Genomic DNA, 19,031 nt, shown 5'->3' with positions numbered 1-19,031 from the left:
TTTACATAATAAAGGATTCTTAGGACACCACTGCATAGCCATTCAGTTAGCAAGAATTAAAAATAGTGTGACAAATTTTGAAAACGTTGAGCAACAGAAACTCTCTCATACCTTCTTGTGGGAGTGTAAATTGTTACAACCGCCTGGGGAAGTAGTTTGTTTGGCCTTATGTAGCAGAGTTGAATATACACTTACCCAGTAATCTAGCAGTCACACTTGTAGGTGTATACACTAGAGGAATATATGCCTATATGCTTAAGATAGCTGTGCCAGAAAGATCTCAGTAGTGCTAATATTTGCTCCAAAGCAGAAATTACCCAGGGGACAGGGGAATGGATAAGTAAATTGTGGTATATTGCATGATGGAATATTATACAGCAATGAAAACAAACAACAGAGCCAGCAACAACAATGGAGCAAAAACAAAGCAAGACAGAAGAAGACACACTGTATGATTGTGTTTATGTAAAATTCAGAAGCTGGCAAAAATAAACTGTCAGAGCTACGTGCCTAGGTGATAAATCTAAAGAAAAGCAACGAAATGATAACCACAGTTAGGGTAGTTGTTACTTAGAGGCGGAGGAAAGGGTTTGGGATCAGAGAGAGGCACCCAACTTTTTTTTGGTTGCAACAGTATACCATTCCTTGGTCTGGTGGTAGTTGGACTAGTGTTTTCATAATAACCTTGTGAAACTGTACATACATGTTTCTTGTGCTTTTCTATGTGTAGATAATCCGAAGTTATCCAGACTTTGTAATTTATGTTCAACTCAAAAAATGCAGAAAATTCAAAGCACATGTTTATATAGATGGTTAAAAAAGTTTTCTCCTAAACTTCTTACTTTATAATTTTTTAGAAATTTCCATTTTTGAAATTCTGTTTTTAAAATTTTCCACATGTGAGTTAACCACGTATCTTACTTCCTAGGTAAGGGACTCCACTACATTATCTGAAGAAGGATAAGGCTGACGCTGCTTTGCTTTTTCTTTATTGAAATCTCTTCCCGCCTGATCAAGCTTAGACACATCTTCTTACAGCATATGACACACAGGTATGTCACTAGAAAATTTTAATTTGTGTGGATTTCCTTCTTCAGCTGTTACTTGTTTGCTTTGCATGACAGTGAAGTAATTAAATTCAAAAACATCCTGAACTTCCTCACTTTTGGCTTTAGCAGTTTCATTCTATAACAGGTGTATTGGACTGTCTTCTGCTTACACGGCACTGTATTTTGGTGTACATCTGACTTTTTCTTTTTTTTAAAACCAGCATTAAACTTTGCAAGTGATAGACATTACACCTGATGTCTTAGTAATGATAATGAGTTTGAAAACCAAGGTTAGCGGCATGCATCTCTGCCTGCCCTCTGAAAGCCCTGAGGCCCAGCCTTCCCTCGGAGGATGCCGCTGCAGTAGCCAGTGGCTTGAGGCTGGAGGCCTGCCCAGCTGAGTATTGCATCTTTTGCTTGCTCCTTAACCGTCTTTCTCTAGGAGTTTGAAAGGAAACAAAATACCCTGTGTTTTAATCTCTAATTTGTGATTGAGTGGCATTTTATACTTGAAATTAAGAACTCTTTAATATGTTAGAACATAAAAATGAATATGAAACGGGTTTGAAATGTTTGCATGCAAAGTAAGATTTAATACCTAGCTATTTTTGATAAATTCATAAGTATCAAGAAAACTGGTATTTAAAATTTTATTCATAATCACAGTACCATTCAATTTCCCCCAGTAGTCTCAATTTTTTTTAGTTTGTTTGAAGCAGGGTCGAAACAATTGCATTTAGCTGATCTGTCTCTTAAGTCTCTGTTAATCAATTGACTGCTCCACCCTATCCCTTTTCTTCCTTGCATTTTTTTTTTTGGAAAATCCATGCTGGTTGTTCTGTAGTCGGGGGTGTCCCTGTTTTGACTTTTGCCATTTCCATTGAACACATTCTTCTATCCCGTTATTTCCTGGGAGGTGGTAGGTAGATCTAGAAGTTCGACTGGCTCAGCCTTTGAGCACGTGCACTCGGAGGTGGTGGTGTGTCCCCTCACCAGGAGGCACTTGGATTCACGGTCATTAGGGGTTGTAAATGATGATAAGTTTCATCCTTTACTCTACCCTTTTTTTTTTGTTTTGTTTTTTTAATTTGGCTGCGTTGGGTCTTTGTTGCTGCGTGCGGGCTTTTTCTAGTTGCGGCAAGTGGGGGCTACTCTTCGTTGCGGTGCGCAGGCTCTAGGAGCTCGGGCTCAGTAGTTGCAGCATGTGGGCTCAGTAGTTGTGGCACGCGGGCCCTAGAGCGCACGGGCTTCAGTAGTTGTGACTCACGGGCTCTAGAGCGCAGGCTCAGTAGATGTGGCGCATGGGCTTAGTTGCTCTGCGGCATGTGGGATCTTCCCAGACCAGGGCTTGAACCTGTGTCCCCTGCATTGGCAAGCGGATTCTTAACCACTGTGCCACCAGGGAATTCCCTGCCTTGATTCACTGAAATACTAACTGTTTGGTTAACCTAAGGGACAGTTCAAATAGGAAAGGTAGGACAAATGCCTGATTCTTTCTCTTTATGGGTTCTCAAAATAATGAGATGGTCTCATAGCCGCTCCAAAAGTGACCAGGGATTAAGTATCAGTGTAAACTCCTGAACTTAAATATATGTGGTGTGTTTAATCCATTGCAGTTATTACTCTCATGGATGCTAGGATTGTGCCACTTTTGCCAGTGGAGCCTCTTTAAGTTGACTTCTTGTCCTTTGACGTGACCCGTAGCCTTCCTTTCCTTGGTCTCTGAAATGGTAAGATGTTTCGGATTCGTTTTGTACTTTTTCACCCCAGACCTGGAATTGGCTATTTCTCTAAGCAGCTCTGGTTCCCTCTTGTAGAAAACGGTACCTTGAGACCACAGACTGGGCACTAGGGATACTCGTTGCTATAAGGCTGGTTATTGTCCTGGGCCTTTTTGGTGGACAGCCAGGAAATACACTTTTTAATCATGAGTTGATACTGATATTTTTGTTTCAAATTCAGGATTATATGGTTTTTACTTCTTTGATTCTGTATTGATGTGTCTTTTCTCTTATGCTGAAAATCTTGGTTCCTAACAACATTCACATCATTACTTACTTGTTTTAACCTATAAAATAAACGTGATAGTTTTAAAATAATAACACCAACATATTACCAACCAGTGTATGATTATTGAAAACTGTTTGAGATTTTCTGCAGTTCTTTTTGTCCTCAGGGTAGATCCCTAGGGATGTTCTGCCGAATTGTTAAGTTTTAGCGTCACCTGAGCCAGTTCCTCAGTGTGCCACCAACTTGCTACACAGTTAGATTCATTTATTTTATTTTTATTTTAAGGAATAGCTTCTTTTTAAATTTTGCGTTAGACGTTTATAAAAAATATTTTCATGGTTACAAGTCAAAATAAAGTATTTTCAGAAATCTAGCTTTCATTCCTGATCTTTGTACCCTGTTTCTTCCCTCCTCCACAGTTAACTTTTTTTTTTGTTTTTAGTTTGTCTATTTGTAATATAAGTATGTGTGTGTGTGTGTGTGTGTGTGTGTGTGTGTGTGTATACCTACAGCCCTCTTTCTTAGAAAATGGTAGTATACAGTACAAGCTCTTCTCCATCTTTTAAAAAAAATTTTATTTATTTATTTAGGCTGTGCCAGGTCTTAGTTGCGGCACGTGGGATCTTTAGTTGCAGCATGCGGACTTCTTAGTTGTGGTATGCAAACTCTTAGTTGCGCCATGCATGCGGGATCTAGTTCCTGACCAGGGGTTGAACCGAGGGCCCCTGCATTGGGAGTGCGAAGTCTTACCCCCTGGACCACCAGGGAAGTCCCTCTCCACCTTTTTTTTTTTTTTTTTTAACAACATATGATGAGCTCACAGCATAGCAGTAAATAGAGATTCTCCTCATCCTTTTTACAGCTGTATAGTATTCCATCATGTTGGCTGTACTATAGGAAAAAATTAACTTTAAAAGATATGTTGGCATTAATCAGTATATGTTTCTCCTGCATATAAATGTCATCAATTTTGCTCTTTATCCAATTTCAGATTTCTCAGTAATTTTGGGACCTTCCTTGCAAGTGCATCACTTGTCTTGGCCTGGTTTTCCTTATGTGTAAAATGAGAGACTTGGACTAGAAGCTCAAGATGGACTATTTTAGCTGGCAGAGACTGCAGATGAGTAAAATGAACCTGAGAGCATCTCACTAGCGACAGAATGACCACCCCGTAACCAAGGCCACGGTGGTGATGGGGAATTAGGTTGGAGGCCATGGAATCGACAGGTCTTGATGAATGGTTGAGTGTCAGAATCAGGGAGGTGGGGACAGTTCTGCCTTAGGCAGCTGACCAGGTGATGGTGTCACTCCCTGAGATGGGAGCAGGTTGTTTCCGAGTAGGTAGAGAGGTGAGTTGGACAGGAATGGGAAGCACTGAAGATGACAGATTCCATCTGGGCTGTGTTGACCATGAGGCGCCTGTGCAGTACGACAAAGTTAGAGGGGTCGTCTCAAAGCTCAGTGAGTGTGGGGATCAGAGCCAGAGGCTCATCTGTGCAGGTCTGATTGCCCAGCAGGAGAAAGAAGGGGATCTAGATCAGCACCTGAACAGCTCCTGCCTTTCAACCACAGGTAGGAATGGGAGAATTTGCGAAAGAGATGGAGAAGGAGCACAGAGCCAAGAGCCACTGATTTTTTAATTCCCATGTTGTATTCTAAAAGTGGTTTAAATATTGTAATCCACTCCTAAATGTGGCCATGTTTTATGCTTTTCACTCATATTTCCCAGTAAAGTCAACGCTCCAGGAAAATGAACCTTATCACACAACCTGCAGCCCAGGAGCCTCCAGGCCCGGCGTGGCCTCAGGGCAGCATCCACTTGGAAAGGTGCGGAACCCCTCTTAGTTGCTTGTCCGGTGGACGGAGCCCTCAGCTCTTCTCCCGCCTTCCTGTCCAGATGGCAGGACTCTGGCCCTTGGCCAGGAGAGGCACAGCCTTTTTGCACATAGTCAGAGTTGAATGAATGATTTTTTGAAAATCCTAAGTCATTTGAACCAAGCACTGTTGGCAGTGTTGGGCCTCAAATAGCTATTGTTTTCCTAAAGGAAAGACCAAGTTTTATACTGTGGTTTTAATCAGCTTCTTTTCCAGCTGCATGCCTGTGTCCGTCTGTCTCTCTCCCTCTCTCTGTCTCCGATGTGGGGCTTTTCATCTGTGATTATGAGATGCCTATTTGTTTGGATAAGCACCTCGTCTCCCCTTGTCTTTGCTTTCCCAGCGAGTTAGCCACGCGCTCGCTCCCTCGGCGAGTGTTTGGCATCAGGTGTCACGAGAAGAGCCAGTGTGCTGAAATGTTTGCATAAATATGGATTGCCAGAACACTTTTTTTACCAGCAGGGCACACCTGTCTGTCTGTCGTTTCCTCCCTTCTCCCTTTATTGGCATCGCTTGGATGATGGTTTTAATTTCCCTCCTGGGCTTGATGTTGAGCTTGTTCTTCTGCATCTTTGTTGTGTTTAGTACTTTCTTGCTGGCAGGAGCCATTTTCTTTGTTTATCTGATGCTTCCCTTTTTTGGTTTTCCCCGGGCTTTCCAGTTCTTGGAACACCCTTTTGTCAGCAGATGTACATTTGTTTCCAGTTTCTAATCTCCAAGTAAAATGTAGCTCAACTTAAATCACAAAGGTAGGGAACATAAAATAAATCATTAGGGTAGCGAAGGCATAGAGGAAAGTGAAGGGATCTAGTCCAATTCTTTGCTGTATTTCCAAGTACAGATATGCCTCACCTGTGAGAGAAGGACTTCCTGAGTAGCTGGCTAGAAACTAGAATTTTATGAAACGGATTTCTCAAATAGAGACTTTTTTCATTTGGGTAAAAATATGGCCTCAAAATACAGTAAATCCATACCTAAACATGCAGCAAACAGTAAATAATATAATAATAGAGTAATTACTCTACTGGAAGCTGCAGAATCAGAATTCTAGAACTGAGTACGCTAGACTCTGTGACAGGCCCTGGTCCGTGGTGCAGGCCCAGGACACCAGCTCCGAGGCCACTGCTTCCTGGGGCTTCTGGTCTTGCCTCCTGTTCGGTTCCTCAGAGCACACTGACTCGGGTGCTGTTCCTTGGTCGCATACTTTCCCTTCACTGTAGCTTCCTTTGCACTCTCTTTGCCTAGTGTATCTGTTGTTACTATTCAGCAGAACATTTTTCTTTATGTGTGTGGAAGCAGACATCCTCTTTCCAAACCTGATGCTAGAATGAGGGTGGGAAAGTGAGGTATTGGCAGTGGCCCAGGGTGCTAACCAGAGGCATGTGTGTCCAGTCTGTGGGTGCCGTAACCTCTGAGCTGCTTCTGCAGTCAGGCTGTTAAACATTTAGTTTGTTGTAGGTCCCTAAAAGTTGCCCCCTCCACCATCTCCTTAAGGCATTTGACTGAGTTCACATAGTTTTTCTTCATCAACACAATCATTATTATAAATATTATAGAATTTCATTAACCTATAATTGTTACATCTAAACTTTAGGATTAAGGTAGAATTTAACTATTTTTATACCCACATATAAATAAGTGAAATAAAGGTATTTATATTTTAATCAAGCAATCTAGTCAAAGGTTTCCACAGTCCCCCATTTTGGAAGCTTCCAAAGATGTGGCTTTGCTTGTTTACCGCCCCTTCTGGTGATCGGCCTCCGTGTGGGGTACACGTGTGATTCCTGGCCCACCTCCAGGTTGGTGTGAATGACCAGATGCAGTTGTAGATTAGAAATAACCATCACAGGTATTTTAGGAAAAATTAACATTTTAATTTTATATGTTTGTTTTAGAGAATTATAATAAGAACCAAGGAACTTGTTTTTTTTTTAACAGTGGTTTTTAGTTTGGGGGTCTTTGAACATGGTATTAGCTCTTGTCACTGCACGTATAGCAGATATTGTTGTTCCGGCCGAGGATCAAGAGGTGGCTGACTCCAGTGGACACTCATTTACCGTCTACACTGGCATTCAGTGGGGTCCATGTTTGGTGTTTGCAGTTTTCCTTTGGCCACTAATTAGCTTTTCATTGCCTTCTAATAGTTTTACTCCTTTCCACTTCTAATTTTTCTATTAAAATACGTGCGATGATGTCAAATTCTTTGGATCTAAATATGAACAGAATTATATGACATCACGTTTAAATGTGCTCGCCATGTTTTTATGTTGTTACTGCTATTATTATTTTTTGGCTGGGGTTAGTGAGGAGTGGTTATCAGGCTCTGTGATGAAGAAAGAGATTGGAGTGTCTAAGCTCCTTAGACATTTTATTTTTCATTAAAAATTTTTTACAATTTTTTATCATGAAAAAATTCATTATTTAAACCATTCAAAATGTACAGTTCAGCGGTTTTTATTTAGTGTATATTCACAGTGCTATACGGCCGTCACCACTGTCTAATTCTAGAACATTTTCATCGCCCCAAACGAAACTCCACACAGTCACTCTGTATGATTCTCCCCTTGCCCCAGCCTCTGACAACCACTTACTTACTTCTCGTCTCTGTGGATTTGCTTGTTCTGGACATTTCACACATATGGACTTATATGACATGTGGCCTTTTGTTTCTGACTTTTGTTACTTAGCATCACCGTTTTCAAGGTTCATTCATGTTGTAACATGTATCAGGACTTCATTTTTTTATGGCTAAATAATAGTACAATGTATAGATACTTATAAATTTTGTTTATCCAGCTATCTCTTGATGGACATTTGGAATGTTAATATTTTTTGTCTATTACGAATATTGCTGCTATGAACATTCATGTACAAGTCTTCGTGTAAACATATGTTTTCACTTCTCTTGGGTTTATACGCAAGAGGAGAATTGCTGGGTCATGTGGTAACTCTGTGTTTAGCTTTCTGAGGAACTGCCAAAGTGTTTTCTATGGATGATGAACCATTTTATGTTCAGAAATGTTTGAGGGTTCCAATTTCTTCATATCCTCACCAGCATGTAATTTTCCATTTTTTTCAATCACAGCCATCCTGATAGCTGTGAAGTAGTATCTCATGATGGTCAGTTTTTTTAATAATTTTTAAATTGACATAAAATTGACAGAACATAAAATTAACCATTTTAAAGATTTTTTGATGTGGACCATTTTTAAAAAGTCTTTATTGAATTTGTTACAGTATTACTTCTGTTTTACGTTCTGGTTTTTTGGCCATGAGTGATGTGGGGTCTTAGCTCCCCGACCAGGGGGATCGAACCCTCACCCCCTGCATTGGAAGGCAAAGTCTTAACCACTGGACCGCCAGGGAAGTCCCAAATTAACCATTTCAGAGTGAACAATTCAGTGGCATATAGTACATTCACAGTGTTGTATAATCACAACCTCTCTATGGTCCCAAACGTTCTCATTCCTCGAAAGGAAACCCCTTCCCCATTGAGCAGGCAGTCCTCATTGTCCTTCTCCTTATCCCCTGGACAGCCGCCAAGCTGCTTTCTGTCTCTGTGGATTTACCTATTCTGTATATTGCAGATAAATGCAGTCATACAGTATGTGTCCTTTTGTTTCTGACATCTTTCACTTAGCATAATGTTTTCCACGTTCATCCATGTTAGAGCCTCTATCATCACGTCATTTCTTTCTATGGCGAGTAATATTTATCTCATATTTTGTTTACCCATTCATCTGTTGATGGACATTTGGGTTGTTTCTGTCTTTTGAGTACTGTGAATGGTACTACTGTAACCATGTGTGTGGGTATGGTTTGAGTACCTGTTTTCAGTTCTTTTGGGTATATACCTAAGAGTGGAATTGCTGGGTCATGGTAATTTCATGTTTAACTTTTTGAAGAACTGCGAAAATGTTTTCCACAAAAACTGAACCATTTTGTTTCCACCAGCAATATATAAGGTTCCAGTTTCTCCACATCCTCACCAATTCTTGTTATTTTACCTTTTTTAAAAAAAATTATACCCATCCTGGTGGGTTTGAAGTGGTAACTCACCGTGGTTTTGATTTGTATTTCCCGAGTGACGGATGACGTTAAACATCTTTTCGTGTGCTTATTGGCTATTTCTGTGTTTTCCTTGGAGAAATGTTTATTCACATCATTTGCCCATTTTTTAATTGTTGTTGAGCTGTCAGAGTTCTTTGTGTATTTCTGGCCACTAGACCCCATCAGATATGTAATTTGCAGAGATTTTCTCCCATTTTTTTGGTTGTCTTTTCTCATTCTTAAAAATTTTTTTTAAATTTGTTTTATTTATTTTTGGCTACATTGGGTCTTCGTTGCTGCGCATGGGCTTTCTCCAGTTGCAGTGAGCGGGGGCTACTCTTCATTTTGGTGCGCGGGCTTCTCATTGTCGTGGCTTCTCTTCTTGCGGAGCACGGGCTCTAGGCACGCGGGCTTCAGTAGCTGAGGCTCGTGGTTTCGGTAGTTGTGGCTCATGGTCTCTAGAGCGCAGGCTCAGTAGTTGTGGTGCTCGGGCTTAGCTGCTCCATGGCAGTGGGGTCTTCCCAGACCAGGGATCGAACCCATGTCCCCTGCGTTGGCAGGCGGATTCTTAACTGCTGTGCCATGAGGGAAGCCCCTTTTCTCATTCTTAATAGTGTCCTTTTATGTACAAAAGTTTTCAGATTTGGTGAGGCCACTTTTATCTTACTTTTTCTCTGTTGCTTGTGCTTTTGGTGTCATATCTAAAAATCCTTTGCCAAATTCAGCATCATTAAAATTTACCCCTATGCTTTCTTCTAAGAGTTTTATGGTGTTAGCTCTTACATTTTAGTTGTTCATCCATTTTGAGTTAGTTTGTGTGTATGGAGTGAGACAGGGGTCCAAGTTCATTCTTCTGCCCGGTTACCCAGTTGTTTCAAAGACTATTTTTTTCCAACTAAATGGTCTTGACATCCTTGTCAAAAATCATTTGGCCACAGATGTATGGGTTTACTTCTGGGCTCTCAGTTCTATTCCATTGGTCCACATGCCTGTCCTTATGCTAATATTACGCTGTTTTGATTACTGTCATTTTGTAGGCCGTTCTGAAGCAGTAAGTTTGAGAAGTGTGAGTCGTTCAACTTTATTTTTCTTTTTCAATACGGTTTTGCTCTTTTGCAGTTCCTTGTGAGTTTTAGGATCAGGTTTTTCATTTCTGTAAAAGGAAGGCCACTGGAATTTTAATAGGGATTGCACTGAATCTGTAGATGGCTTTGTGTACTATATTAGTTAGCGTTCTCCAGAGAAACAGAACCAATAAGGGTGTGTGTGTGTGTGTGTGTGTGTGTGTGTGTGTGTGTGTGTGTGTGTGTGTGTAGAGATATTTATTATAAGGAATTGGGTCTCACACAATTATGGAGACAGGCAAGTCCCAAGATATGCAGAGTAAGTTGGCAACTAGGAGACCCAGTGGCTTAGTTCCAGTCTGAGTCTGAAGGCCTGAAACCAAGCGAGACAAAGGCATAGTTCCTATCCAAAAGCCAGGCTCAAGATCCAGGAAGAGCTGACATCAGTTTGAGTTTGAAGGCAGGAAAAAAGCCAGTGTCTCAGTTTGAAGACAGGAAGAAAGAATCTTCCTTAATTGAGAGAGGGTCAGCCTTTTTGTTCTGTTCCTATTCAGGCCTTTGACTGAATAGGAGGCTCACCCACATTAGGGAGGGCAATCTGCTTTACTTAGTCTACTAATTTAAATGTTAATCTCATCCAACACTCTCACAGAAACATCCAGAATAATGTTTGACCAAATATCTAGGCACCCTGTGGCCCAGAGAAGTTGACATAAAAAATTAACCATCACAAGTAGTATTGCCATCATAATAATATTATCTTCCAATCCGTGTACATAGATTTGTTTTGGAGCAAACAAGTATCTTGCCATTTAATGGTGTGTTCTTTAATTTCTTTCAGCAATTGTGAACACATATTTCCCCTTGTTGGTTAAATTTATTCCTAGGTAATTTATTCGTTTGGATGCTATTGTATATGGAATTGCTTTTTAACTTTACTTTTCAGATTGTTTGTTCCTGTTGTATAGAAACACAAATGATGTCTCTTTGTTGGTCTTTGTACCCTGCAACTTTGATGAATTCACTTATTAGTTCTAGTTGCTTTTCTTGAGAATTCTTTGGGATTTTCTAAATATAGGATCATATCATCCATGAACAGAGATGGTTTTATTTCCTTCTTTCTAATTTGGATGCCTTTATTTAGTTTTCTTGCCTAATTGCTCTGGATAGAACTTTCAGAGTATATATTAAATAGCAGTGGTGAAAGCATGCATCCTTCCCTTCTTCCTGATCTTAGTGCAAAAGCCTTCAGTCTTTCACCATTAAATGTGGTGGGTTTTTCATAGATATCCTTTATCATGTCAAGGAAGTTCCCTTTTATTCCTAGTTTCCTAAGGGTTTTTATAATGAAAGGGAGTTTGGTTTTGTCAAATGTTTTTTCTATACCAATTGAGATGATCATGTAGTTTTTTCCCCTTGCTCTATTTCTGTGGTATGTTACATTGATTGATTTTTCTTATATTAAACCACTCTTGCTTCCCTGGACAAATCTCACTTGGTTGTGGTGTATAATACATTTAATATGCTTTGGGGTTTAGTTTTCTAGTATCACTGTTGCGGCCTCTCCCGTTGCGGAGCACAGGCTCCGGATGCACATGCTCAGCGGCCATGGCTTACGGGCCCAGCCGCTCCGCGGCATGTGGGATCTTCCCGGACCGGGCACGAACCCGTGTCCCCTGCATCGGCAGGCGGACTCTCAACCACTGCACCACCAGGGAAGCCCCTCTCCTTCATTTTTGAAACATAGTTTTGTTGGATAGAGGATCCTTAATTGATATTTTTTTCTTTCAGCCCTTCAAATATATCATCCCATTGTCTTCTGTCCTCCATGGTTTCTGATAAGGTATCAACTGTTAATCTTATTGAGGAAATTCTTTTATGTAAGGAGTCACTTCTCTTGCTGCTTTCAGAATTCTTTCTGTCTTCCATCCATTCAATTATAATGTGTATTAGTGTAGATCTCTTTGAGTTTATCCTGCGTGGAGTTTGTTGAGCTTCCTGGATGTGCAGATTAATATTTTTCATCAAATATGGGAAATTTTTGTCCATTACCTTTTCAAGTATTCTTTCCACCTTTTTCTCTCCGTCCTCTCCTTTCTGGGACTACCATAATGTATATGTTGGTATGATTGATGTTGCCCCACAGGTCTTTAAAGCTCCTTTCATTTTTCTTTATTATTTTTTCCTTCTGTTACTTAGACTGGATAAACTCAACTATCTTATCTTCAAATCTCAATTGACCTGCCTTCAGGTTCTCTAATTCTTTCTTCTGCCTGCTTGGTTCTCCTGTTGAGCCCCTTTATTGAATTTTTCATTTCTTTTATTGTGCTCTTCAACTCTAGAATCTCCATTTGGTTCCTTTTAAAATTTTCTCTTTATTGATATTTTCTATTTCATGAGACATTGTTCTGATGGTTTCTTTTTTTTTTTAATTTCTAAAAAAAATATTTATTTATTTATTTGGTTGTGCCAGGTCTTCATAGTGGCAGGTGAGCCCGTTAGTTGCAGCTCACCAGCTCCTTAGTTGCAGCACGTGGGCTCCTTAGTTGTGGCTTGTGGGCTCCTTAGTTGTGGCATGCAGACTCTTAGTTACAGCATGCATGTGGGGTCAAACCTGGGCCCCCTGCATTGGGAGTGCAGAGTCTTATCCATTGCACCACCAGGGAAGTCCCTGATGGTTTCTTTTACTTCTTTGGACAAAGTTTCCTTTATCTCTTTGAACTCACATAAAATCAATGATTCAAAGTCTTTATAAGTCTAATGTCTGGGTTTCCTCCTAGACAGTTTCTGTTGCTTGCTTTTTTTCCTGGGCCACACTTCCTTATTTCTTTGCCTGACTTGTAGTTTTCTTGTTGAAAATGGATATGTTGAATAGTATAATATGGCAAATCTGGAAATTAGATTCTCCCCAGTATTTGTTGCTGCTTGTTATAGTTATTGTGTGCATAATAATTTCTTGGAGCTAATTTTGTAATAGTATAGTAGTCAGCTAGTAATCAGACAGAGATTTCCTTAAGTGCCTGGAACCAGAATTATCTCTGAGTCTCTTCAGACAGGGTCTGTATGAGTATTGGGGTATGTTTTCAGCGCTCAGCCAGGCAGTGGACAGCTTTGCCTTAGCATTCACTTCCTGCTTGTGCGGAACCTGAAGGTCAGCCAGGGGTGAGACCTTAGAGTCTTCTCAGGCCTTCCCTGAGTGTGCACACAGCCCTGGGCATGTGCTTGGCCTTCTAGAACCCCAGGAACATGCTGGTGCTTCTCAAAGCCCTTATTTCCCAGCATTTCCTGTCAGCCTGTTGGTTTCTCTATCATTTGCCTCAGCTGTGACTGGTTGCCCCAGCCATCAGCAACTAATACATTTGTCTGTAGAGGTTTTCAGTATACACCCCCTGCCCCCTACCAGTAGCTGCCTCAGCGCTGGGAGAGTCCTGAGTTCGGTGAAGTAAAGGCAAGCCATTTCAGCTGGTCTTCTTGGGAGCCACCAGATGGGTCATAACCTACTAGTGAAATCCTTTGCAAATGAGATCTGTTCTGCTCCACCCACCCACCCCCAGCCCCCCACCAAGTACCTGTACTGGGATTGCAGACTTTTATCTTCCAGGCCACTACCTCTTGGGGGATGGGACCAGGGTAAGGTAAAACGCCACAGAGCTCACTTGTTCTTGCCAAGGCTTCGCTTGATTAAGTGTTCCTCTGAATGTTGCAAGCTTTTGGTTAGTCTTTAGAGTTCCACAAAAGTTGTTTCTGACAGAGTTTGCCAACTTTTTTCTTGCTTTTATTGAAGGATGGACTTTTGGAATTCCTTACTGAGCCCTTTTCACTGACATCACTCACTAGTCTGTTCTTTTTTTTTTAATTTATTTTTTGGCTGTATTGGGTCTTCATTGCTGCACGCGGGCTTTCTCTAGTTGCGGCGAGCAGGGGCTACTCTTTATTGCAGTGCACTGGCTTCTCATTGCGGTGGCTTCTCTTGTTGCAGAGCACGGGCTCTAGGCACGCGGGCTTCAGTAGTTGCAGCATGCAGGCTCAGTAGTTGTGGTTCGCAGGCTCTAGAGCGCAGGCTCAGTAGTTGTGGCGCACGGACTTTGTTGCTCTGTGGCATGCGGGATCTTCCCGGACCAGGACTCAAACCCGTGTTCCCTGCAGGCGGATTCTGCAGGCAGATTCTTAACCACTGCACCACCAGGGAAATCCCGAGCGGTGATTATGTATTTTAAAATGCACATCATCTTTGACCCAGCAGTTGGGTTGCTGTGTGCTTGCCTAGATGTACAAAGATGCATTCAGGAGTGCTCACTGCAGTTTGTTTATAATATAAAGCAAACCCAGCCTAGCTCGCCATGAGTAGAGCTGGTAAACCACGCAGTGGAGTGCTGTGCAGCCCTTCACGGTAACGAGGTGCATCTTTACCTGCTGATGTGGAAAAGTGCCCAGGATACACTGTAGGTGACGAGGGAAGAGCTGTAGGTTAGTTTGCGTGTACAGCACAGCTGGTGAGAGACACGTTTTCCTCTGTGTGCATTCGCTGTTTTTGGACACCTGCACAGTCGCACTGAACACCCAGGGGAGCGTCTGCCTCTGGGTGGTTGCAGTCCCGGAATCTGGTACTTACACGTTACCCCCGTGTCTAGTTGTTGTTTTCTCTGTGAGCGGGTGCTGTTGTTACAAAGAAATCTTACTGTCCCCTCATGTGTCAGGCACTGCCCACAGCATCAGGCATATCCACTTTTGGGGTTTTTTTTTTTTTTTTTTTTTTTTCCGGTACGCGGGCCTCTCACTGCCGTGGCCTCTCCCGTTGTGGAGCACAGGCCCCGGACACGCAGGCTCAGCGGCCATGGCTCACGGGCCCAGCCGCTCCACGGCATGTGGAATCTTCCCGAACCGAGGCACGAACCCGCGTCCCCTGCATCGGCAGGCGGACTCCCAACCACCGCGCCACCAGGGAAGCCCTCCACTTTTGTTTTAGTCTTACATTTTAAAGTGTATGACACTATGTATAAATGTCACGAATTAACCAAACCCAAATGGAACCAACCATCTTAAACAGTTACTTGGTAATATTCTTGGTTAGATTTTAAATTGAAATATAATTCACATACCATAACATTCACCCCTTTAAAGTGTCCAGTTCAGTGGTTTCTAGTATATTCACAGAAGGTGCCGTCGTCCCCAGTATCCAATTCCGGAACACTGTGATCACCCCAGGAAGCCCTGTTCCCATTCGTAGGTGCACCGACTCCCCCCAGCCCCTGGCAACCGAGCATCTACTCTGTGTCTCTGTGGATTTGCCTGTTCTGGACATTTCACGTTTAGATAGTTTTCTCCGTCCTTACTTGTGAATATTAGGTAAAGGAGGTCTGGTATTTTTCTTGTTCGTGCTGTCTAAGCACTGTAGGGCCTCTTTCCCTCCTTCCCCAAAGGCTCGTTCTCCAGCCAGCAGCTTAGCTCAGGAGCGGGCCGTGCATGGGCCAGGATGCGGGACCCTGAGCAGGACTGTGAGAGGCCCCTGGGGCCCGCTGCAGAGCTACCCACGTCAGCGCCTCACATTCCAGGTGAGTCCTGGCACACCTGCTGGCCGCAGGCTGTGCTCTGCCGTTCAGGACAGGCTGCTGTGACGTTCTCCTTATGTTCTTGGGATGCTTGCATCCGTTCGCTTATCTTAAGCAGCCTATAAAACCAAGGATCTAAAACTATATTCTTCATTTGTCTATACAGAGTATGACGTGTTATAGGTAAAGGAACATGTATTATTTGTCATTAACTTGATCTTGAGGTACTTGTCTCTCATATTTGAACTAGGAATTCACCTCCAAAGAATCAAACATTTCTCACTAAAAACTTCATTGAACACACGGCTTCTTTGCGCACTATAGGGTAAAATACTAAACCAAAGTTGCAAGCAGCTTATAGTCTAAGCAAGGTATGAGGCTGTGAGATCAGCTGTGAAATCTGAGGAGTTTTCTTTTCCTGTTTTTTTTTTTATTCTGGTTTCACAGAAACAGTTTGGTATGAGTGGCTCAGACCTCACCTTTCCCTCTATTTGTTAACTCAACAAATGTGTATTTTTGAGTTGAGATAAGATGAGAACCTTCTACCCATCAGACACTAACGATTCCAGGTGCCTGGTGTTTGTCAGTCAGCAGAACAGATCCAAACCCGCGTTGCTGGGGAGCTTGCGTCCTGCCACAGGGAGATAGGCAGTGACTAAACCATAAACCAGCAGTCTTAGGAGGACGGACCAAGGGGTGGGGTGTGGGGGCTGACCAGGGTGGGCCTCCCTTAGGAGGTGGGAGGGGCGTTGCCGGCGGGGAGCTGTGGAGCCAGGGTCAGCCTCTGCAGAAGGGCAGGGGGGCGGCCAGTGGCAGCAGGTCGGCTCCTGGTTGACCCTTTTCCCTGACGGGCACCTTCCTACTTAGCATCTTGATGAACAGGATTCTAATCAACAAGTTGGTGAGCAAAGGGTTGCTGGCCTTTTGGGGTCATTTTGAAATCTTCTTTGTTTTGGTTTCACAAATAGATTTCATAGGAGGCTCCCACACTTTGCACGATAATGTGCTATTTTGTTAAAAGGAACCCAAGTGTGGCTGGAACACCAGGTCATTTACATGTCACATGTACTGCTGCCTGTGTGGTTCCTACACATCCCAGCTATGAAACGTTCGTTCCCTCAGCCCCATGGAGAGGCAGGAAGAGGTGGCGTGAGGAATGAGGCTGGGGGAGCTGGGCTCTGCCCGCAGCCCGCCTGGGCACCCTGGGGTCTAGGGTGGGGTGCGCCCTGGTTCCCGCAGAACCCGAGTCTGCGGCCCGGCCGGGCCCGGCTGGCGAGGAGCCTCAGGCTGAGGAGGGCAGGGTGGGGACGCGGGCGGATGCCCACAACCTTGTGAGGAGAAAGAATTTGGCCCTTATTTTTGTCAGCAGCAGAAATAGATGAATTGAGCAGAAGCACAGCGCAGTCTTGAGAGGCCTGGTGAGCTGTGAAAGAACCTTCTCTGCAGGGCCACCAGGTGCGCTGCTGCCGAGGCTGCTGGGCCTGGGGCCTTTGTGGCTGGTCTCCAGGCACCCCCTACTTTGCCTGGCGATGGGGACTCGCAGGTGGGGACCAGCCACCTGTGCGCTCCCAGAAGGCAGAGGGCGCGGAGACCCAGCCCGGCGTCCCCTCCACCGGCCCACGCCGGGCACGGGGTCCCCACAAACCCAGGAAGCACCTCCCAAGACTGCAGGGCATGGGCTCAGTGCAGGGGCCCTTGGGCGGGCAGAGTGCGAAGGACCCCGAGGGAGGCGCCATCGCTGGTGAGAGAAGCGGGTCCGGCCTTGGGCTCCGCGGTGACACTGCCCTGGGTTGGGTCGCATCACCTGGCAGCGCAGCGAGGCTCACAAGGAAATGAAATCAGCTGAGAGCAGCTGCGGCTCCAGCCAGGACATCAGAATGATGCATAGAATTTAAAGTTACGGCAGAGTATCATCTGTATTTTAAGTTAAAGAGCCTTGATAATGCAGTTTGCACCTTGTAGCAGGTCCTTGGGTGGGAGATGTGTCTGATGGCGGCGTCCTGCTCCGTCAGGTGCTGGAGGCTGGAAGGGCACCCGTGTGTCCTCGAGGCTGAAGGAGAGCGCACGTACTGGCTCTCCCGGGCCTCCCGTCAGCACCCTGTGCCTCCCGGCGTGTGTCTCTGATGGACGCCCCCCCCCCGCCCCCCGCAGGATGGAGCCGAGTAAAAAGCTGGACGCAGCCGGCACCCTGCCAGCCAACCCCCCACTGAAGCTGCACCCCGACCGTGGCGCCGGGCCTGCCGTCCTGGTCCCCGAGCAGGGGGGCTACAAGGAGCGCTTCGTGAAGGCCGTGGAGGACAAGTACAAGTGCGAGAAGTGCCGCCTGGTGCTCTGCAACCCCAAGCAGACCGAGTGCGGACACCGCTTCTGCGAGACCTGCATGGGCGCCCTGCTCAGGTGGGTGCCCCAACGCAGGGGACCGGGGCCTGGCCCGCAGACTCAGGGGGCCCCTGCCCAGCTTCTCCAGCGAGGTCTCGGCCCCGGTGCCCGGTCTCCATCTGCGTGGCCAAGTATGGGGAGGAGACGTCCCATCTGCAAATGACGGTGTGGCCCTTTGGGGCAAGCGCCTGGAGGCTGGGACTGGGGGACAGGGTGATGGGAGGGGTGGGCCAGGCCGAAGCTGAGGAGAATCCAGTGAGCGTCAGGGAATCCGCAGCAGCCCTCACGGGTGTCAGCTGGGCATTGATGCCATTTAGAATCACGGGTGTCAGAGAGGCTGGAGTTTTACAGCAGAGCTAACGTTGGCTGAGAGAGCACCTTTGTTCATCCCACAGTTATTTCCTGAGTGGGGTGCCAGGCACTGTGCTCAGCCTGGGTCCCCAGCAGCGGACAAGGGCCGGCAAGGCTGCCCGCTGCTCTTCTAGACCCACCGCTGAGCTCAGCCTCCCTCCCGGCACCCTCCTTTGGGTACTTCCCGCTGTGCTCTTATCCACTCGTCCCCAACAGTGAACTCAGCTTCGCCAACTTGTGGGTAAAATAACTCTTGGTTGGAGCTTAGTGATGGCAGAGCAGGCTCAGAGCACCCGATTTCCCTGCACTCTGGCGCCGCGGAAGCGGCCGGGGGCTGTTGCTCTGCTGGTTTCGGCCCTTCTTTGCTTCTTGAGCTCCTCCTGTTCTGTGTTCTGTAGGTGTCAGGGGATCCCGCCCAGATGCCACTCAGCCCCGGGGTCTAAGGGTGTGAAAAGATCCCCATGATTAAAACAGTTTGGCACAAGCTCCATATTAACGTAGGCTGAATGAGTGAGCTTTTATTTTAAAACGCGTTGATTTCCTCCTGCACCGACCCTCGGCCCTCCTGCCCCTCCGCAGGGCCCCAGTGCACGCGTGCCCACCTGCCCCCTGCTCCTGAAGCCTCTGCTGCCGCTCCCTGGCCTGGACTCCTGGCGCCTTTAGGCTGTCTAGGGCAGGGGCCCTGGCAGTAGGGAGCGCTCAAA

General features: G+C 44.9%; 1 protein-coding gene across 1 annotated transcript in view; it reads left to right on the top strand.

Annotated features, from left to right (window-relative positions):
- The window catches only part of TRAF3 (TNF receptor associated factor 3), a 107,622-nt gene that overhangs the window by 60,712 nt on the left and 27,879 nt on the right, over positions 1-19,031 (top strand). The window contains exons 3-4 of the mRNA XM_082649608.1: positions 929-1,052; positions 17,749-17,994. Of these exons, the coding sequence (XP_082505734.1) occupies positions 1,042-1,052; positions 17,749-17,994 (257 nt within the window). The 5' untranslated portion in view covers positions 929-1,041. The remainder of the gene's footprint in view (positions 1-928; positions 1,053-17,748; positions 17,995-19,031) is intronic.

The sequence above is a fragment of the Grampus griseus genome (assembly GCF_964374135.1).
Source record: "Grampus griseus genome assembly, chromosome: 2".
NCBI lineage: Eukaryota > Metazoa > Chordata > Mammalia > Artiodactyla > Delphinidae > Grampus > Grampus griseus.
Note: the sequence above shows the minus strand (reverse complement) of the source record. Positions and strands in the feature narration are given on the sequence as shown.